This window comes from Ischnura elegans, chromosome 10, assembly GCF_921293095.1.
Source record: "Ischnura elegans chromosome 10, ioIscEleg1.1, whole genome shotgun sequence".
Classification (NCBI taxonomy): Eukaryota; Metazoa; Arthropoda; class Insecta; order Odonata; family Coenagrionidae; genus Ischnura; species Ischnura elegans.
The window spans coordinates 18,486,685-18,508,533 of NC_060255.1; the positions used below are offsets into that span (position 1 = coordinate 18,486,685).

Genomic DNA, 21,849 nt, shown 5'->3' on the forward strand with positions numbered 1-21,849 from the left:
CAGAAACTAAACTGTCTCTCGTAAAAAATGGTATTAGATCATTTTTTAAAGAAAAGATCATAAAATGATTTTCAGTCAGCTTGAACCCTCTGCTTGATAAATGAAATATATAAGGTAGAATACAAATATGTCAGGTAAAACACACGATTAATTAGTAAATAATCATACAATAAAACGCAATTTCCATGTGGAAACTAAATATACTTTAACAGAGCATAAAAATGTTTTAGAATTCCCGTTTAAAACGTTTGAATAATTATGAATTTTATAGTTTCATCTATGCTTCACGACACATTAGCAAATACGTATACGAAACTCGTTCCATTAAGGACCAACAACTCACTTTTCTTAAACGCGGGACCATTAGATATATTTGTGTTCTCTACCATTAACAAAATGAGGTACATTGAACGTTTTTCCGTAACATAGCAAGTCTTGAGGCAATTGGCATTTCTTAGAGACAGTCATATAATAACCACCCAGTCAATTAAATTAGAACGGTGGTTATAACTCTTACAAATAATACCTAAGTGATGAAATTGTTCATGAGGTTGTCATGATGGACGGGAGTATTGAATATAGAACAAAGAAAATGCACTCCAAACGATGTAGGTGATTATCTTCGAACCTAAATTGCCTCCTAAGCATGAATTATCACCGAAATCTATAAAGGAAGCTAAAACTCGATTTGATTTGAAATGTTCTTTACGATACCATACAACTATCTTCGATGCAACACAATACAAGCGTTTCAATGACATACAACTGTCTAAATGGAAATTCAGTCTGTGCATAGAAGGAATTCCTAATGGAGAAAAAGGGTAAGAAATTCTATCTTTCGATGAAGTCTCTTGAATGATAAGAGTTTCATGACGATCTCTTAAATAAAGTGCTTTTATGGACCCGTAAGGCTAAAGAGTCGATTCATTTTCATGCCTATTGATCTAGCAAATATTTTTAATCCCATTCACATAAAAACTAATATTTTCTGAGTCGCTAGCCAGGAAAAATTTCCAATTCCATTAAAAGTTTGGAGCAGTATTTTCCAATTGTCAGGGAGATCTACAAACCCGCGTCAACGCTATAAATACAGAATTTTTGGCACGATTTCCAGAATACGAAAGCCACATAAAAAGGATGCAGTATGCTTGAGAATGTCCTCTATATTGTGAAAAGACAGAAAGAGCTATCGAAATATCATATCGGAATAATGTTTAGAAATAAACTCCGCAACCAACTCGTAGCAGTAAAGAGCCAAGGATTGGGCTTTGGGAATGTCCTCTTATACATGGCTACTCAAATCAGTTACATAAGTGAAATTTTTTAGTTACAGTTACATGCCAGTGGCGTAGCGAAATATAAAAAAAGAAATTTATTTCCTTCATAAAAGAAAAAAATATATTGAAAAATCATGAATTTACAAAAGATTTCTTTGACAAATGAAGTTTTTTCGATTATTGAAAGTGTTAAATGTTTTAAACCCTCTACTTAGAACCCTGTTTTTCAAACATTTTCCACTCTGGTTTTGGACCCCCCCCCCGAAAGAAAATCCTGGCTACCCTACTGCTGTATACGTCTTCAAAGTAGGGCTTTCAGATGCTATTCGAACATTTTTGTGATCTGAAATGCCTGTATTGATATCAAGTTGTTCATTTTAGTCACATTTGAGTTTGAACAACGTTTTTTACTCTATTATGCTTTCAGCACACCCAAAGCCCTCATTTCGCACCATCAACCGCACACTACGTCTCTATTTTATTACACCTACGAACTTCCTCATCTCCCACATTATTAAGGACTTTCTTGTTTGTTTTCCTATCCGTTCATCTAATTGTCTCCATCTTCCTCAATCCACATCCTCATCATCAAAGACTCTTTGTCTCTTTTACTATCATACTTTTACCCTCTTTTCTCAGAGCTCCCATTTTCGTTTCATTCAGTGCTGTCCTCGAAGTAAGTAGGCATTATCATTATTGAAGTATTTGACCGATTAAGCTAGGCTGCCATGGATAGTTTAAGAACTATTCTGGCAGTCTCCCCTACCTTCATGGACTTCCCTATTCCATTCACAATAAGGCCTACTTCCTTTCATTTTCTCTCCAAAAATCCTATTCTCTTCCTTTCTCTCCCTCGTTTACCTAAAATTCTTCCCTCTAACACTATTTTCTACACCCCCTCCCCACTAAGTACGCGCTCCATCCATACCTTCTATCTCCTCCGTATCTCTTCTAAAAGCTGCCTCTCCTCACCCACCATGTCCAGCACTTCGTAGTTCCTCCTCCTCCTCTCCGTCCACTTCACCTTCTCCATTCTTCGCCACACCCACATCTCGAACACATAGTCTCGTCCTCCCTCCTAAGTGTTTCCATAAACAGCTACACTCGAAACGTTTGAATTATGGACTTCACTCTTCAATTCATAGTAACGCCTACTCCATTTAACTCTATCTAAAAATTTTATTCTCTACCTTCCTAACCCTCTTGTACCTAACATTCTACCCTCTAACACTATTTTCTATTTCCCCTCCCCACTAAGTACTCGCTCCATCCATACTTTCTGTCTCCTCTGTAACTCATGAAGAAACTACCTCTCCTCACCCACCATGCCCAGATCTTCCTCGTTCCTCCACCTTTCCGTCCATTTCACCTTCTCCATTCTACGCCTCACCCACATCTCAAACACCTACTGTCTCCTCTCGTCCTCCTTCATAAGTGGCCGTGTTTCGGCACCGTAAAACTCCAGATCAGGCTCTTCAATAGCCTTTTTTTAAACTCTTACAATACGATCCTCTCTTGAGCTTCTTACTGTTAATGAAAGTCTCCTTTTCAGAACACAATTCTTTTTCTGAAGTCACTACTGCTGCATCCGTTTTATTCTCATGCGTTGCCCATTTAGGGATAGCGGCACTTTCAGAATTAGATGTAAAAATTGGTGTACGAGACCTTTCCTGAATTACTTATCGCTTTGATTTGCATTTAATTCCCTAGGGTCACCTTCTGCACTAATTATCGGGCCTTCAAGCAATACCCTATTCTCGTTCGTCGGACCTCGAAACGTTGGAGAAAATGGACACTTATCACCAGGCTGCAAACCAGAGAACACCTTATTTCGGTCTATACATCGAGAGATCACTATATCTTCCTATTTCTTTCTTGCTTCGTCCATTGCCGATTATTTGAATTGCTAAGAAACAAAACCTTCCAAATAAACCTTCGATTTGAATCAGTGAGTGAGTGAATGAGTTATTTTCGAGTTAGAGAAAGGAATTTTTCGTGGCTGTCTCGAGCGATTCACCTCATCATGCAGTGGAAGAGGACGACCCATGTAGGAGGAGGAAATGGGGGGAATAAAGAGAGGACTCGCGAATGGAGAGGGCGGGATTCTTTGGAGCGAGGCCAGGTTTGTCTTCGCTCTACCCCATGCAGTTGCCGGCAGAATTACTATAGCCACCGTTCGCCACGCATGCCAACGAGTCGGGATATCATTCTTCCTCCTACGCTGGCTCACTTTTTCCTTATCATTTATGGTTGCCCCTCAACCTCCTTACCCTAGCGCACCCGACCCTCCACCCGCGACATTCCTCATGGGGGGTCGGAAGGAATAAAAAGGCTTAAGAAATATGGTGCGAGTAACAGTGGCCCCAGGGAATTGAGCCCGAAGGATATGAAAGCGATAAATTTTTGGAAAACAAATGCATTATTCATTCGTACCAAATTTTCGCCTTACGTTAGGGAATGCACGTTGTTAAAGTGCGTCAAAGTTAATTATTTAACGAGGAGCATCCAGAGTTATCGTTTTTAATTTCATGTCAACTTACTGTTAATTCTTTTTGAGTTACAAAAAACAATATTTCAGCGTTTTCTTCTAGTACTAAACAAAAATAAAATACGTAAAAGCACAAGATGGAAAATTATACTAGAAATCTCTTAAAATTGCTTCATCGTATTGCATTTCCTTGGGAAAATACTCAATAATAAAACAACAGATGTTTCACTTACAGATAAGTTACTGTCTACTCTTTTTGAGCAAAAAATCTATATTTTAGCGTTTTCTACCACTATTTGATAAAAATAAGATGCGAATATACACAATACGAAAAATAAACTGGGTATGCGATCATACATAAATGCCTGGACATTGCTTCAATTTAGTACGTTTGATTAGGAAATAAGTCAGTGAAAGAGCAACAGATGGGCCAAAACCAAAGTGATGAATACTCGGCAATCGAATGCATTATTCATTCATAACTTATTTTCGCCTGACGCATGGGAATGCGCATTTTTAAAGGGCGTAGGGTAAAAATTGCACTAACCAAAACTTATTTAACGAGGAGAATCCAAATCTATCGTTTTATTTCGCAGGTTAACTTACTGTTTATTCCTTTTGAACGACGAAACCCAGTAGCATTTCAGCATTTTCTACCAGTATTCAACAAATATAAAATACGTATACACACAATATGAAAATTATACTGGGTATGCGATCATACACCCTTGAAAGTGCTACAATCTAGTGTATTTTCTTAGGAAATCACTCAGTTATAAAGCAACAGATGGATCAAAGTGATAAATATTTGTCAAATAAATCCATTATTCATTCATATCTCATTTTCACCTTACGAGAGGGAAAGCACATTGTTGAAGTACGTAAGGCAAAACATTATGGACCAAAACTAATTATCTTTTAATAAGGGGTGTTCAAAATTATCGATTTCACTCGGAGGTAAGTTACTGGGGAATATTACAAAGGAACTGCATATGAGCAGACGAAAGAAGTGCAATTGCCAATTATGGTAAGTGATCGACGCATTGCTGCAGGCCGAAAACATTTATTTATTTCTGAGCGATAAAAAAATATTTCAACGCATTCTACTGGTATTCAACAAAAACAAAACGTGTATCGAAACTAGTTAGAATACCGGATACACGGGCATATACCGATCCTTAAAATTGCTTCATCCCAAAGTATTTTCTTGGGCAGTCATTTTGTAGTAAAGCAACTAACTGATCAAAGTCGATCTCGTTTGATGAGTTCCGACACAATGTGAACCTTGTAGCCATGTAAGGGACGGACATGCACCTGTGACTTACCTGTGACCATTCAGAATATTAGTTCTTTAATATTTATGCTCTTGACCACATAAAGAAAGTGAAACACACAAAAACTAAAAATTCCACATCACCTTTCCAAATTCGCGTCGTAGAAGTACCTAGGAGATTATACTTGATTGGGGTGAGATTACGAGAAAAATCAATCTCAAGTATTAATGACACAAGGCATCAAAATGGCATAAAATTCTTTTCGTCACCCTCACTTACGCACAGAAAAATAAAACCACATGAAAACGGCCTTCAAAAATTTAGTTAGCTCTACCAACAATTTCTGAAGGCGGCTTTGAACATCTTTCTCAGAATTTTAAGCAGAAGAAACATGGGCTGATAACGGCCATGACTTATGGCAGGACAAAGAAGATTGATTATCTATTTTATAATAACTAATGAATTAGTGGAAACTACATGGAACTACGAAGTACTCATCTTAAGAGTTGTTGATTATATTATTTGGAGATATATATCGGAAAAATTAAATTAAGTAAATATCGATTGCGGTTGACATTAGGGTTGCCTTGCGTCCTCATGTTTACGGACGTCTTCAGTTTTAGCTATGCATTTACAGTACGCAACCTACCCAGATATGGAAAAACAAAACATACACCAAATCATAATTTACATTCTCAATTGCGCTATTTCAGTTCAAGTTAATGCCAAAAAGTCCATTCATAAGAGAAAAATAAAAGTATTTTGCTTTTTTTTTGGCAATAGCGTGGCACATTGGGGAACTAAACCCACAAAAAAATCAATTTTCACCATTTGGAGGAAAAAGACGAGGCAACCCTAAATGAGATTAATTAAATTCATTTTTTAAAGCCATTATACGATAAATATTTAGTAGTTGACAGGTTAATTAGTTACATCAAATTTATAGGGAATGTAAGGAAATTTTTCGTTAGTCATGAGTGCATGCTTAATTTTATAAATGGGGAAAACTAGTTAGGCATTTGATAATTAATTAAGAATAAAGAGGAGTTCTTGCATTACCAACAAAGCTAGAGAAGATGCAAAAAGTTAGGGTTCATTAAATGACCATTAGCTTACGCATAAAGTTCATTATTTTTTTTATTTGAAAGCAATAATAAACCAAAGAGCAACGCAGCTTCTTCAGATTTATCTCAAGCAACAACTAATTTGTACTTATTTACAAGTGTTAAACTTTACTGTTCTCCCTCAGCTATTCTGAAGGAAAAGAGATTTCTATTGAATTTATACAGCATTTTATTTTTAGATGTAAAGTAAATTATTATCGTGTATCAATGCCTTATCGGGCGAAAAGATAAATAAAGGAAATATGTATCAGCATTTATAGACGATGGAAACATGACTCAATATGATATTGATCATCGAACAGCCTTTTTTTTACAACCATAGCCGTAAATTCCTTAAATATGCTAATGAATTTTTGGTAAAATAATTATTAAAAGTACAATACAAATAGAAATAAATTTTAGTCTCCCATTATTGCAACGAACACAATCAACTCGGGACGAATATTCTCATGCAAAGCAAGCACCATTTAGCGTAGGCTCAATAGCCGTTGGGTTGACAATCACGACGAATTATCAGAAGGCATTCTCCCTTTTATTAAAGTGATCAAGAGGTAAGTGTTACGTACTTTAGACGACTGGGTAAAATGGACCAGCGAAGACCTACTTTCAACCCCCTTCTGCTATAAATCTTCATAAGTAGTTTGAAGAGGGTGCTTTTTCCAGCATCTCTATGTACCAATTATCCCGAAGGGTGTAAAATGTAATCCATGATTAAATTGTGCAACGTCTTCAAACAATGAGAGTGCTTTCTCATACATATAGTGCAACTTAAACTATCCGCACGTATATGAAATGATCGATAATTACTTACAAGATTAAAATAAATCGCTTTGACGTTTCAAATTTTTTATAATGTTTTGAGTTGACAAATTAACAAACTGAATAAAAGATGAAGTAAGAAATGAGCCAACAGATATTTTAAATTATACTAATACTAATATTGAAATGTATAATAGACATAATTTCACAGAATTTACTTGAATTTTTTCATTTAAATATAAAGAATTTCATTAAATTGACTCTCATTTCACAAGGTAAACGAGCGAATTGCGTGTAGCAAAATTTTCAAGCAGCTGTAATATCCTTAGGTATTGAGAATATTTATTAATACTACTCTTTCCATAACTGCCTAAATATCTGAGTTTGAATGAAGAAAGTACTAAGAAAATAGACATTATAAGGTCCACCTTATGAATAGTAGTTAGGCATTTTACTATAAAATAACAGCCTCAATAAAAACAACTTAATGAAAATTTTAAGAATCCAACTAAATCATTTCTGTACAAGATTTATGTACACTAAATAACTCGTTATATAACACCAGTTGCAAATATCCGTCCATAATAATCCGTTTAGAATCAACAATTTTATACTAAACTATGATATCAATACACTATCATTGCATTAAGCAACATTAAAGTGAACACTATAAATGTAGACATAGACTATAAAAATGATCCTATGTGCAAAACATCTACAAAAAAACTCAGGCAGTTAATCAGATTTTGTCACTAATGAAAAATCTTTTCTATCACAAGGTGTCATTTTGAACTATTTATTTAACTGTGAGGGAACTATAATTCATGGAAAAAAGATGTGTATATTGCAGTTGCGGAATTAGGTGTAGTGTATGTATACGTATTTGCATGGATAATTTCATTTTGGAATATATAAACAGAGGACGGTGGAGGGGAGTTGGAGTGGAGGTAGTGGTAATAAAAGAAGCCTCACGATAATCTCGGATCAGTTACTCGCGCTTTTTAACAAGGTAGGTGGCAGCAGCGTCTTGCTCTCATTCTAGTAACCAAAGCCCGCCAACATCACTGACCTTGTTAGTAATTCATAGCATAGTGTGAGTATTGGACCGCAGGACCGGTCATACCTTCATGGCCCTACCTGGAACTAAAAGGATACAGTTATCCATAGGGATGCTGGATGCGGGAAAAAATAAGTCAACACTCAATAAAACTTTAACTTTGTGAAAGTGAAAACAAAATTATTTGACTCTCTCTCTGTCTCACATGAACAAAATACATTATGCGATGAAAAGTATCCGGACACCTGGCTGAAAATGACTTTCAAGTTCGTGGCGCCCTCCGTCGGAAATGCTGCAATTCTGTAAGGTTTTTATGCGTTGGCCCACCCTTAGCCTTGATGACAGCTTCCACTATCGCAAGCATGCGTTCAATAAGGAGCTAGAAGGTTTTTTGGGGAATGGCAGCCCTTTCTTCACGGAGTGCTTTACTGAGGAGAAGTATCGATAGATAAATACACCAACGGATGAAGTTCGCCATGAAAAAATATTTGTCTTAGCCGGGATTCGAACCCGGATATCCCGATTGCCGGTCAGGTGTGTTAGCCGGTTACAACTCCAATCCATTTAATCGGAGCAAACTTCGGGATGGGTTTTACCGAACATGATGTTGACGGCACAAGTCCACACTGTGGTCGTGCTTACTAAGCCACTGTCGGGGTGAAAACCGGAAATCGGGAGACCCGGGTTCGAATCCCAGATAAGTGAAATATTCTTTCATGGCGAACTTCATCCGTTGGTGTATTTAACTTTGCACTCGTGAGCGTGACTGCGTACAAAGTCACTTGCTCCTGCAGTGCTTAGAAGTATCGATATTGGTCGGTGAAGTCTGGCACGATGTCGGAGTTCAAAAACATCTCGAAGGTGCTCTATAGGATTCAAGCCTGGACTCTGATCAGGCAAGTCAATTACTGGGATGCTATTGTCGTGTAATCACTCCGCCACAGGCCGCGCCAAAAGTAAAATTCGGAAGCGGTGGTGTTATGGTGTGGTCGTGTTTTTCATATGGGGCACTTGCACCCCTTGTTTTGCTTGGAAATACCACAGTACAGGCCTAATACATTAACGTTTTAAGCACCTTCTTGCCTCCCACTCTTGTACAGCAATGGCCATTGCATCTTTCAACACGATCGCCTTTTGGCGAAGCGGGAACACGACAATAACATCCCTGTAATGGACTGGTCTACTCAGAGTCCTGACTTGATTCCTTTAGAGCACCTTCGGAATGTTTCGGAACACCGAATTCATTCAAGGAGTCACCGACCTACATGAATATTTCTCGTCAGTGCAGCACTTCGTGAAGAATAGGCTACCACTCCCAAAAAAAACTTCCAGCTCCCGATTGAACGCATGCTTGCGAGAGAGGAAGCTGTCATCAAGGCTAAGGGTGGGCCGACACCATATTGAATTCCAGCATTAGCGATGGACGGCGCCACGAACTTGTAAGTCTTTTTCAGCCAGGTTCCCGGATACTTTTTACCACATAGTGTAAGTGTCGCAGGCGAGTATTCCCCGAAAAACAAGTGAGCTTTCTGGGAGCGAAATTCGTCTGCGACATGAATGCTTAGGGACTGAATTATACACATTAAAAATTCGAGTCTTGGAGCATTTACAATTCAATGAGAACCAATTGAAGGTAAACAAAAGATATACAAATCACAATTAAATAGGGTAACAACAGACTCAAAATATAGAATTCTGTCCTGAAGTATATGAGTATTCATTTAAAGTAACAACCACAAACAAATTGCAAATTATTATACATGAGAATTTGACTTGATCAAGTAAGATAACGTATAATTAGAATAGGAATAGCACTTTAAACATAATTAAAGCTAAAATTTCATCTTATAAAATAATGGTTATTTTATACTTCAAGGCACACTTTAAATTTGGTAGACAGCAGACAACTCATAAAACTATTTATAAAATAATGAGGTATATAAGTAATATTTTTGTGAAGTTCTCGAGAATTTGGTTAAAATAAAGAAAACCTTGCCTAGACGTTTCTCTTAAAAATAACGTTGGTCAGTCAAGGTACTTTAAATTTTGACCAGAACAATTTCACCGTGGGAATATGAATATTGAAGTAGTCAACAAAATAAAAATATAAAAATTTAAAACTTTAAATATAGAAATATAAAAATATATAAACAAAGCCTATGATGAATATTAAACTTATTAACTTTTTCCGCTATCAAAGTTCAATATTGGTACTGGCATAACAATATAGTTTTTCATTAAGTCGGTGGATATATGTATTAAGAATGAAGTGCATACATGCATAAGATTTGGAATTAAAGCTAAATTTACACCAAGAGCATTTTAATTTATATTTGATATATATTAAGCATCTACAATACGTCTTTTCTTACCGACTTGAGAAAATACACTGCATAATTCTATCAAATAACGGTAACAAGTTCTACAATTTTCTAATATGTACCGAATTTATTGTGGGAAAGACTGACGTTTGAGTCATAATATTATTCCTACACATAAACAAAATAACTCTTCTACGATGTATTTTAAGTGAGAGTCACCAATACAACTCGCTGGTGACTCGCATTCAAAATCCACCTAATAATCCAATAATTAATTTGAGTTTTGGAGTTTTGATTCAGATAAACAAAGGATGACGTGGTGGGCCATGTGGTCTTACTTAATTAGAAAATAGCTAATTCAGGGTTCAAGATTCCGTAGCAAAGACAGGCATTCCGCAGTTAATTGATTATATTACTTAATTTTTGGTGAATGCACAAATTAGATTAAAATGAAGGCAGCACATGAAACAAGTAAATTTGTTCGTAATCACTCGCACGGGGGCAATAATAAAGTAATATACATCAAGGATGATATTCGCCATGAAAAAAATATGTATTTGTCTTCGCCGGGATTCGAACCAGATTATTCTATCCAGATATACTACCAGGGTTGAGGAAGTCAAGGTAACCAACCCAAGTATTTTAACTGTTAGCAGTAGCGGATCCAGGATAGGGACAAGGGGAGTTCTAAGTATGGGATTAACTCCCAGAGGTATTGCGGGTCCGAAAAAAAGTACCATTCTACCTAAAGTAAATGGGATGTCCAATGGGGGCCCCCTTAGCCCCCCCAATAGATCCGCCACTGACTGTTAATATATCTGACTGGCAATTTGGCCGATTCGGGCTCGAATCCCGGCTATGCCAAATATTTTTTCATGGCTAATTTCAGAAAAAAATAGTCAGTAGAATAACACAGGCAAAGAGTGCTTTCTACAAAAAGAAGAATCTTTTTACAGCCGAGAATACAAGCATAGAATTAAGGAAACAATTCATCAGATGCCACATATGGAGAATGTTTCTCTATGGATGACTATTTTTTTCTGAAGACAACTTATATTTGGCCACATTCTGAGACATGATAGTCTGATGAAAACAATCAGGTCAGGTGGAAGGGAAGAAGGGCAAGGGACGGAATCGAATGAGTTACATAGGACAGGTAGTAGTAGTAGTATTTTGTTTTTAGGGTGCCTCGACAACACACAGGACAGGTTATATAGGATGTAAAAGAGACGAAATGCGTAAATATGAAAGCGCTAGCGGATAGGAGAGAGGAATGGTGAGCTGCGTCAAACCAATCTAAGGAATGTAAACTGATGATGATGAAGGAAAATTTAATCCTTGGTGTATACAGAGTAAAATATTTTAAATATAGATTAAAAATGAGTACTGCATATAAAATTTTTCTATTTGCTTCTAAACTCCAGAGGATATAAAGACAATATTGTAGCGATAAAGACTAAATTGTAGCGATTTCTCTAAGCCATGTTGGACTTCTCTCATATGGATATCTCAGGAGTGTGACAACTCAGATCGTAATATCCAATATTCCAGACCATTAGCAATGGTAGCCTATTATCTCAATATTCATCCATTCCCAATTTTATATTAGCTTTCGGCTTCTAGAATAAAGGTCAAGAAACTTCTATCTCATTCTCTCAGCCAAAATGAACCGCGAGAGAAGAAACACACGTATTGGATTGAAGGAGATGGGTAAGATTACAACTTAATGGGAAAATTGAGCAGAAGGGACCGAGTAGTCTCATTTCATGGCCACGAAAAGTGGAATCGATCCTTAAAACGAAAGCATTCATTTGAAATCCAATTAAATTCTTTCGAATTCGCTGAGAAATGAAAAATTTCGCGGTTGGAAAGAGTACGGGGAAAGGAGAATGGTAATACGTGTTCCCACAAAGGCAGTCAATTCTCCGTTCTTATCTAAAGAGCATCTTTTTCCGCGGGGGAAAAGTGAATAAAAGCCAGAAATTGGGAATTTTAACGGGCTATCTTTCGATTTGGATACGCTTCCTCTCCGTCTTCCAAACCCTCGGATTTCCAATCTACGGGCAGAGAGCTAGTAAAAGCCTTGCAAAGCACATTCATAAACCTCATTTTCTTCCCTTTGATCCATAATTACGAATTCATTTGAGTGGCCGTCGCCTTTGAACACACGTATAAGAGGAATGTAGCCCATGATTGTAGGTGCCCGCTCGCAATGCTCGTCGCTGAGAGGTTCGGTTAGATCTCGACTGAAGTATATTTACAATTGATACTTGATAAAATTAAGTTTTTTATAAAGATTTACGAATTAATTACGCAAAAGAACCATCTAAGACTTTTGCGGTCCATATTCGTCAATATTATTACTTTAGTTGCTAGTGTTTTCACATAAAAAATGATTTTATATACCGTAACTTTATATGAAAATATGTACAAAATAATTTGAATTTTAGATTGAAAACTCAACTACATACAATGTGAATATTTAATAGCACATTTCACTCACGCTTGTCAAAAAATGAAAGAAATTCTACCTTATATAACGATTTGAACGTGATATGGTTGAGTACTCTCTCGGGTCTATTTCAGCACTATAATTTCTCATGAAAAAAAATGATTTCCAATTAGGTTACAATCATTCATAATAATGTATAACTATTGTCTCACTTAATCTCAACTTGATATCACCTACAAAGTTAACAGCAAGACCCACGCAGAGAATAGTACGACAAGACTGGGTTTCTCTGTCATTCAGCTCGATCAGCATATAAATTCAATGATGGGCATTTAAATAACAACGAAAATGTGGGTAAATCACCTGATAAAGGAAGAATTATTCGTTCAATCCCCCCCCCCCCCCCCCAAGAAAAAGAATTCGCAAGCGGTAACGGAGAACACGGCAGCTATTGGCAGTAGCAGCCGTATATTCTGAGAGAAAAACTTGAAAGATGTCGTCGGCCGTTTGGGAAAGAGATATCAAACCTTTCTTCCCAGATATACGCTCAACTCTTGGGAGCGTAAAATCCCTTTCAACTTTTTGTTTTTTAGAGGGTCAATCTCATGAATCTGCGTTAATTCGGAACAAATATTTCCGCCCTCACTTCGGAATTCCAACTCCCTCCATAAGCCTCGTCCGGCCGAAGTTTAACAATCGCTTTTTTTCGTACTACTTCCGCTGTTCACATCCCAAATGCTTCCTCCGTAGGATCTTCTTTTCCACGCTCCTATGTAATGCCAAATAAAGCTGTCTTCTAGCTCTAAGCCCAATGGCTTTTTGAGGAAGCTCTCGGGATTTTCTTGGACCTTAATTTTATAGGCGGAGGAACCCATTTTCAATTCATATATCTCCTCAATGAGAGTTGTTGAATGAAAACCGTCTCCATTTGACCTAGGAATTTTAATATGTAACTCAAAGTCCCACACCACTTCCAAACCGCAATGTTGTATCGCTTGATATCGATGAAACGTGCTATTTTTTTGACCCGTCTTAATTCCTTTTGACGGGATAGAATCTTTAAGATATTTATTTAGTAAGTATGAAATTTTTACCTTGAAGTGGATCATAATAACTACTGTTTCTTAATAAATATATAAATTAACTTAAAAGAACACAAAATAAGAATAAAACGACTTTAGTAAAACACTTAAACGACTTTAATAAACAATGTTGTGTCGCTTGATAAAGATGAATTATGCGATTTTTCCCCGTATTACTCCTTTTAATGGAATGAAATCATAAATTATTACTATTTTGTCGTAAAATTGAACTGTTTAGCTAGCAAATGCACCATAATTAATACTATTTCTTAATGAAAATATACTTCAAAGTGCACTAAATAAGCATAAAACGACGCTATTATGTAGCAAATAAATCTGTCTTCTAGCTCTAAGCCCAATGGCTTTTTGAGGAAGCCATTGAGATTTTCGTGGGTCTTAATTTTATAGGCGGAGGAACCCATTTCCAATTCATATATCTTCGCATTGAGAGTTTTTGAATGAAAACTGTAAAATTGCATCGATTTGATCTAGGCATCATATCTCATCTCATGTCAACACGAGGCTTCACCTGGGGCAGGTCGACTGCAGGGCTCCAAATGTCGAAGAAGCGAGCGTATTTCCAAAGGACCACCATAAGTTGTGCGTTTCACGAGCCATTTTCGATGCCCAAAACGCTGCGGCTTTCAATTATGGCACCCATCGTCACCTAATGGATTCTTCTATGAGACGCCACGCATCGGTTGTGGCCAAAATCAACAATTAATGATGCGGAGACGAACTTCAACAGCCTCCTTAACAACCGCACCACCGACACCTCCGAACTACTAACGCCTTCCGTTTTCGGGTTCGGTAAAACTTTCACACGAACCCAAAAACCTTTTAATGCATTCCCGGAATTATTCAGGAGAAGAGAAGAGACTCTTATAGAGTGGATATAAACGCCTGGGCATCACGATAACGGAGCAATTCATTGCGCCCTCGAATAGAATTATTCTCGGCTCGCTAGAGGGGGGTGGTGCTGAGGATTAGGGCGTAGGGTTTACCCGCGATTAATTTTTCAATAGTCTTCCCGCGTGTGAAACGGGCAAGCAACGGGGGGGGAAAGACGAAGGTTTTAGTGGGCTTATCGGGTAGGATTACAAATTTTAAGGGGATCTATCTCCACCCGCTCATTTGCAATCCCTTTTCCGATTCCGGAAGGGAGTGCAACGAGGGTGAAGCTACGCTCAAGGGGAAGTACGAGAGAGTATATTGACTCGAACGGATAATTTGCGCTCGCTAGTCGGATTCCATTGAGATTGGGTGGAAATAGTTTTCTCACCGCGACGACGGAGTATACATATAGATATACATAGTGATTGTGCAAGTGTCGTAGCCAGGGGGGGGGGGGGTAATGGGGGGCACGAGCCCCCCCAAACCAATTAATTTGAGCAGAAGAATATTAATAATAAAACGTTATTGTACTTTTCCACACGATTTAATTAATACGACCGGTTTCGTCGCAGAGGCGACATCATCAGGTACAGAAACCGTTATAATAACAGTTATTTTGTTCTTATTTCGAAATAAGAACAAAATAACTGTTATTATAACGGTTTCTGTTACGATTTAATTAATACGACCGGTTTCGTAGCAGAGGCGACATCATCAGGTACAGAAACCGTTATAATTAATACGACCGGTTTCGTAGCAGAGGCGACATCATCAGGTACAGAAACCGTTATAATAACAGTTATTTTGTTCTTATTTCGAAATAAGAACAAAATAACTGTTATTATAACGGTTTCTGTTACACAAAATAACTGTTATTATAACGGTTTCTGTTACTGAAATAACAGTTATTTTGTTCTTATTTCGAAACAGTTATTTTGTTCTTATTTCGAAATAAGAACAAAATAACTGTTATTATAACGGTTTCTGTTACGATTTAATTAATACGACCGGTTTCGTAGCAGAGGCGACATCATCAGGTACAGAAACCGTTATAATAACAGTTATTTTGTTCTTATTTCGAAATAATTAAATTCGTCGTATTAATTAAATCGTGTGGAAAAGTACAATAACGTTTTATTATTAAGAATTGATTTTCCCAAAGTAAAGCCAGAAACAATCGAGAAGAATATTAACCTAGAAAAAAATGATTTCACTCCAATTATACTGAGAAGCAAAACTAATACTGACTATTTTAAAGCAAGAGCCATTTATTCATATCCCATTATTATTTTCTTTGAGTAAAAGTTATTGATTATAGTGATTAGATTTCTAAAAAAAGGTAAGTTTTGCAAGGCGTATTTTATAGCCTGGATATTATTAAAGTATTCTACCGATCAAGTTAGGATTGCATGGTATTTACGAAGCATTCTGGCGGTTTCCCCTCCCTAACTGGAAGTCCCTCGTCAATTCCCATTAAGGCCTACTATCTTTCTTTCTGTCGAAATATCCTATTCTTTTCCTCCCTCTTTCTCGTTTACGCAACATTCTACCCTCCAAAACTGTTTTCAATACCCCCTCCCGCTAAGTACTCCCTCCATCAACACCTGTCTCATTTGTATCTCATCTAAAAGCTGCCCCTCCTCACCCACCATGTCCAGCATTTTCTCGTTCCTCCTCCTATCATTCCACTTCATCTTCTCCATTCCTCTCCACACCCACATCACGAACGCATCCAGTTTTCTCTCGTTCTCAGTCCTAAGTGTCCACGTTAGTAGAAGAATATTAACTATAAAAACGAATTCATTCTACTCCACCAATACTAGGAAACACAACTAATATTGACTATTATAAAGCAAGAGTGATTTGTTTTTACGATTTTTACGAGCGGATTTAGCCACCGTGATTTTCGCACAAGAGTGATTAATTTATATTCCATTATTTTTTTCTATGATTAAAAGTTAAGTTCGTTTTTTGAGTAAAAGTTGTAGTGATTAGATTTCAAAAAATCTAATTTTAGCAAAATTTCCTTTATAGCCTAGTATGTTTTAACATAAACTCTTCCCGACGACCGCACAAACCCAATAATTTAAATTGCGAAAATAGTAGAAAATGTGATTTTTAAGACAAAAACGTTAACAATTTTCCGAAAGGGAGATTCCACCCACCTGACACCTCTGGTCGTACCCCCCCAACACATCATTCTGGCTTCGCCCTGGGTCGTGCTTACACTATATTATGGTTTTTGATTTTTTAAAGAGACTAGGCTAAGGATGCCAAAATAATGTTACGAAGATGGCACAAGATCGAGAAAATCCACAACCCACCTTCCATAATTCTAAACTTACTCGTACGAGCAAATGATCCAATCGGGCTCACGACACCTCGAGTCTACCGTGTGCCTGTTGTGGTTGCGGGAAGGTGTTTATCGGGGAGGTTGGTCGTACCATAGAAACGCGACTCAAGGAACAACGTCGCCGCTTACGCCTAGCCCAACCGACAGAGTCGGCCATTGCCGAGCATTGAATGGCATGTAAAAAATATCCATTTTGATGAAGCGGAAATACTCTCCCGAACATCAAATTATTGGGCCAGAATAAGTAAAGAGACAACTGAATTCCGTTTGGAAAACAGGCATTTCAATAGAGGCACTGGGTACGCGTTGATCAATACTTTGGGGCCAGTGCTGAAAAATATTAATTATTTGGAGAACGATAACCAGCGCTAACCAGGGGCGCAGCCAGAAATTAAGGCTGGGGGAGGTTTAGGTGCAACTAATACCGGGGTGTGTGGGGGTATGGTATACCCACCAGGATAAGCGGTAGATGCGAGATTAGTAAATTGCGGAATTATAATATAAATGGTTCAAAATGGTGAGTTTTACGGCTTTCTAAGGGATATTTTATTAATTATTACGCTATTCTATAAGTAATATCAATCTAATTAAGTAAAATAGATTAAACTTAAACATTTCTCTGAGCTCTTGGGGGGGGGGGGGGTTATCCCCCAAAACTCCCCCCCCCTTCGCTGCGCCACTGGCGCTAACCAATCGAAAGAGATCATAACTGCGATACAAGTATAAATATAGGCCACGGTCAAGGCACCAGCATCGTTCCCTGATGACGAGGAATGTGTCGAACTTTGAAAAGTTGTGGAAAATGAATTATCTCACCTGACTAGCAAACCTGAGATAGCCTTATTCAGTCTATTCACCGGTAAAGCACCATATCTTTTTACTGTCACCTAAATGATTGATTTTTGTTACCAATTCATCAATTTATCTGTTAACAGAAATGTCCACGGCGCAGCAATGATTTCAGAGCGATCATTTCATTCACAATATTTCCAATTGAATATTTGCTTTCAGCAGTAAAAGCATTGAAAAGTTATAAAATTGGTAGTTTTTACCGTCACCAATAAAGATTTCGGTGAACAGCCCTAATTATAAATAATTTCCTCGCGAAGTTCTATTGGCTCTGCTGCCAGAGACGCAAGTGACTAATTTTGTGAACAAGAAAAATATGTATAACCAAAATAAAAGCATGAAGGGAGATGTGATGACAGGGACTAACTTAATTTGATCCTACCGCGAGCTAAATAGTGACTTCATCGCCACTAAATGGAGATTGTCTCGTAAAATTTAATTTTTAAAGGCTTCACCTTTTTTTAATTTTTTCCCATTGAGGATATTTGTGACAAACAAGTACTACGAGCAGTAGATAAGTTCCATGAGAATTTGGTGTCATTTCGATAAGGTAGCACTGGTTGCAGATTTTGGCGTCGTATTAATAATATCTAAGGCACAAAAACCCATTTTAACGGAACTAGCGCTAACATTATGGATGGCTATTGCACTGCATCCATATGGGAAATCATTCCGATAAGAAAAGAGATATTCTGCAAATTTTATCCAGAAACCAACATTTTAATCGCTAACACCACTATAACCAATACTATGAACCTCAATAAATTGCCCAGGTAGTGTAGTGGTTTGCGCATTGGCTCTGAAAGGCAACGGGATCGATTCTCAGTCCAAGGAAACTTTTCCTGAGGCAAAAAAATGTGTAATATACTATTCACTTGGACGTTTTGAGGTACATCACAATACAAAGATGTTCTACGACAGCTGCACTACCTGTGCCATCAAGGAAGACGATACTCTTCAAGAATTTTTCAAAACTGTGTCAGTCTTTCTGTGACAGTCAGTTTTTCTGTGACAGTCCCGTTAGAGATCATTTCACAGAGGTTAAGCAAAGCATTTTGCTGCGTTTTAAGTGCTGTTGAAAAACGAAGAAGGCAGACTACCATTCCCACGTGGTAGAACGAGAAGCCAACTGTCATTAAATTTCACGAAGACAAAATACTCGCGCAGGTACTTCAAGAAACTTCCCCGGTGTTCATAATGAGCCATATCGCACGAGAAGCGGAATATTTGTTTTCCGAGGATTTGGCTACGAAGACCTGAGAGACAGACAGAAAACAACTGAGGACTGTGTGCGCTCGCCAGAAAACGTGCTGGCGTTCACTGTCAGCAAAAAAAGAACGATACCTGAGCTTGAGGGGCTCTATCTTGCAAACGAAGCCACTTTTTTCAATGAAGCAAAATGTACTGGAGAGATCGTCCATTCCTACGTTGGTCCATATGCATTATAAAATCCTCAGCAACGTAGTAATCCTTGTATGTACTTAAATTTATAAAAAACACCCGTATCACGAATACCCGTATAAAATACCCTAATATGTTTATTACACCTTCTTCTTGTCTGGTCTTTCTTATTGAACACAGCCAGGCTTTTACATCTGTTGTAATCTCTTGACGTTTATTTGTTCTTATGTTCTACTAGGAGGTGTTTCAGGATTTAAGGTTTCAATTTCTAATAATCTAAATCGAGTCGCTGTGAGGAATCGTGTTGGTGAACACATCGTTTTTTCCTTCAGTTCTCGCGGAGCCTAGAAAAAATATTGATCTATCAAGAATGTACCACCCAATCCACACGAGAGCCGAAAACATGGTCACACGGTTTGAAAGAATGTTTTTGCGAACCACAAATAGATAGTACACTAGCGTTGCACGATACTTTTTACGTCTGTTTATTCAAATTTTCGTATATCACCTCCTTCGATCAATTTATTCTGTATTTACGGCCACATCGAGAAATATTTAAAGAGAAATGGCAAACACTACCAGGGAGAATCAGGCAAACGGTTGAAAAAAATGGAACCGTTTACGCGACATATCCAATGAAGATGGGATACTGGAGCCCCAAAAAAATTACCGTATACGTGCTCATGGAAATATAAACGAAGCGTGACAAAAGAGAGAAAAAAAACAGCTTTTGCCTCCAATTCGTCTTCCGAGCAGCAAAAAACACAACTCTTTTGTTTCCAACGCGTATCCCCACTCTGCATTATAGCCTAGATTGGATGATTTATCTGTGAGAGGATTCACATCGCCCTGATGCGTCTGTTTCCTGACTTTCATTTTGAGCGAAATCGCACAGTTATAACTTACCCTATCCCTCAACGTCCACTGTTTGTCTTTCACCGGTCCTGCAAAGACTCGCAAAGAGGTTGCACCCTCCACCCTTACACCGCAACGACTCCCCCATTTCTTCACAAATATTTAAGGAATATCTTGCATTTGGACAAACGGTGCTAAACTGTTAACGTCACCATTTACGGCACGATTACTGTATGACTTCGATGCTCATCAGTAAGTCTATTCATCACTCTGTAATTAGGGATATAAACATTCATTGTTTTCGCAGATTACGTTCCAATAAAACTTGTTTAGTGCACTTGCCCTTTTCAAATTAGAATAACGGAACACATTAATTATATACGTTAGAGAATTAAGAGGGGATATAATTGGAAAATTGGGATATTAGTAACTTCGGTTTGCATTTTTTTGCAAACGCTTGTATTAATCTCTAATCTATTCTTCCATTGAAAAATGAAATATAACGGCAAATTATGGACAATATTTATTCTACAAACTTATTAATATTCATATCTCCAAACAGGACTGAATTTTGGCCTTATTATAGTAAAAAATCTTTCCATTTACTCTAATTTGAGTGAAAAACAGATAGTGGCGGTTAATAATTGCGACAAAGTGTACCTTTTCCGCAGTTTGGCATATTATCGTACCATAGATAGGCAGGACTCTTTTTTAATTAAAATAAAAGACATAAAGGTAAACAAATACGGCAAATGGATAGCAGTTTAGGTAATAAAAGCCACTCTTGACCCACAAACTGAAAAGAAAATATTGAGAAAAATCGACATTCCGAAAGTCGCGAGGAGGAACTCCGCCAGGATATGTTGCACTATTCTGAAATGAGTATTTCTATCACCTACACCACAAAAAAGACGTGGTCATTTACTGGTTACTTTTACATGCATTTAAAAAGAAATTTAGCCTCAATATTCCAGAATTTTCGAATATTCAGCAAAACATGCTGCCTTACAAAGATTTAGATAGAAAATCACCAACTATGCGGCTAAATATAGGGCGTGGATGAAAAGGTGCCTATATGAATAAACTTAAATTTATATACACTATTGAAAACGGTAAGAAATCATCACGCTATTTCAAACAATGAAGACATTCAGTAATATCGTTCATTCATATCACTATTCCCGCTGGTAAGACAACTCAAAACATGGCCTATGGCGCAATCTCAAATACCCTAGGAATGTGTATAGCATCCGCAAAATGAGCAGCAATCCATTCTCCCCTTTAACTAATCTATGGGCCAAAGTCACGGCTATGCTCGTGGGACGATCTCCACCATTCTTCCGCATATGGAAGGGTCGGCCTCCCATAATTCTGCCTTCGAAGCCGCGGAGGGAATTGGCGACTGATGGACCGGAATTCCACACAACGCTCGGAACCAAGATTTCACCGAATCAAGCATTCAAACAGGATTGCGGCAACTTGTCAATTCTCGCATTCTTTTTAAAACCATTGCCAGAGTTTTCACGAGCGATCCATGGTGAATGATGTGGCCGGGCAGGGTTTTTGTGGTCGAAAGGGAACAAATGTGGTAGTGTAGCGGGTAGAGTGCCCCGATTTCAATCCCGGACACCCTCAAATTAAATCCTCGGTGATCCAGAGAGAG

At 37.7% G+C, this 21,849-nt stretch overlaps 1 protein-coding gene across 6 annotated transcripts in view; it reads right to left on the reverse strand.

The window, feature by feature from the left end:
* Positions 1–21,849, reverse strand: part of LOC124167260 (small conductance calcium-activated potassium channel protein) — a 671,763-nt gene that overhangs the window by 57,348 nt on the left and 592,566 nt on the right. For 4 of the 6 annotated variants that reach the window (XM_046545150.1, XM_046545147.1, XM_046545145.1 and 1 more), the window contains exon 4: positions 8,060–8,065. The exons of the other annotated variants lie outside the window; for them this stretch is intronic. In XM_046545150.1, the coding sequence (XP_046401106.1) occupies positions 8,060–8,065 (6 nt within the window). The remainder of the gene's footprint in view (positions 1–8,059; positions 8,066–21,849) is intronic. 6 annotated transcript variants of the gene reach the window in all.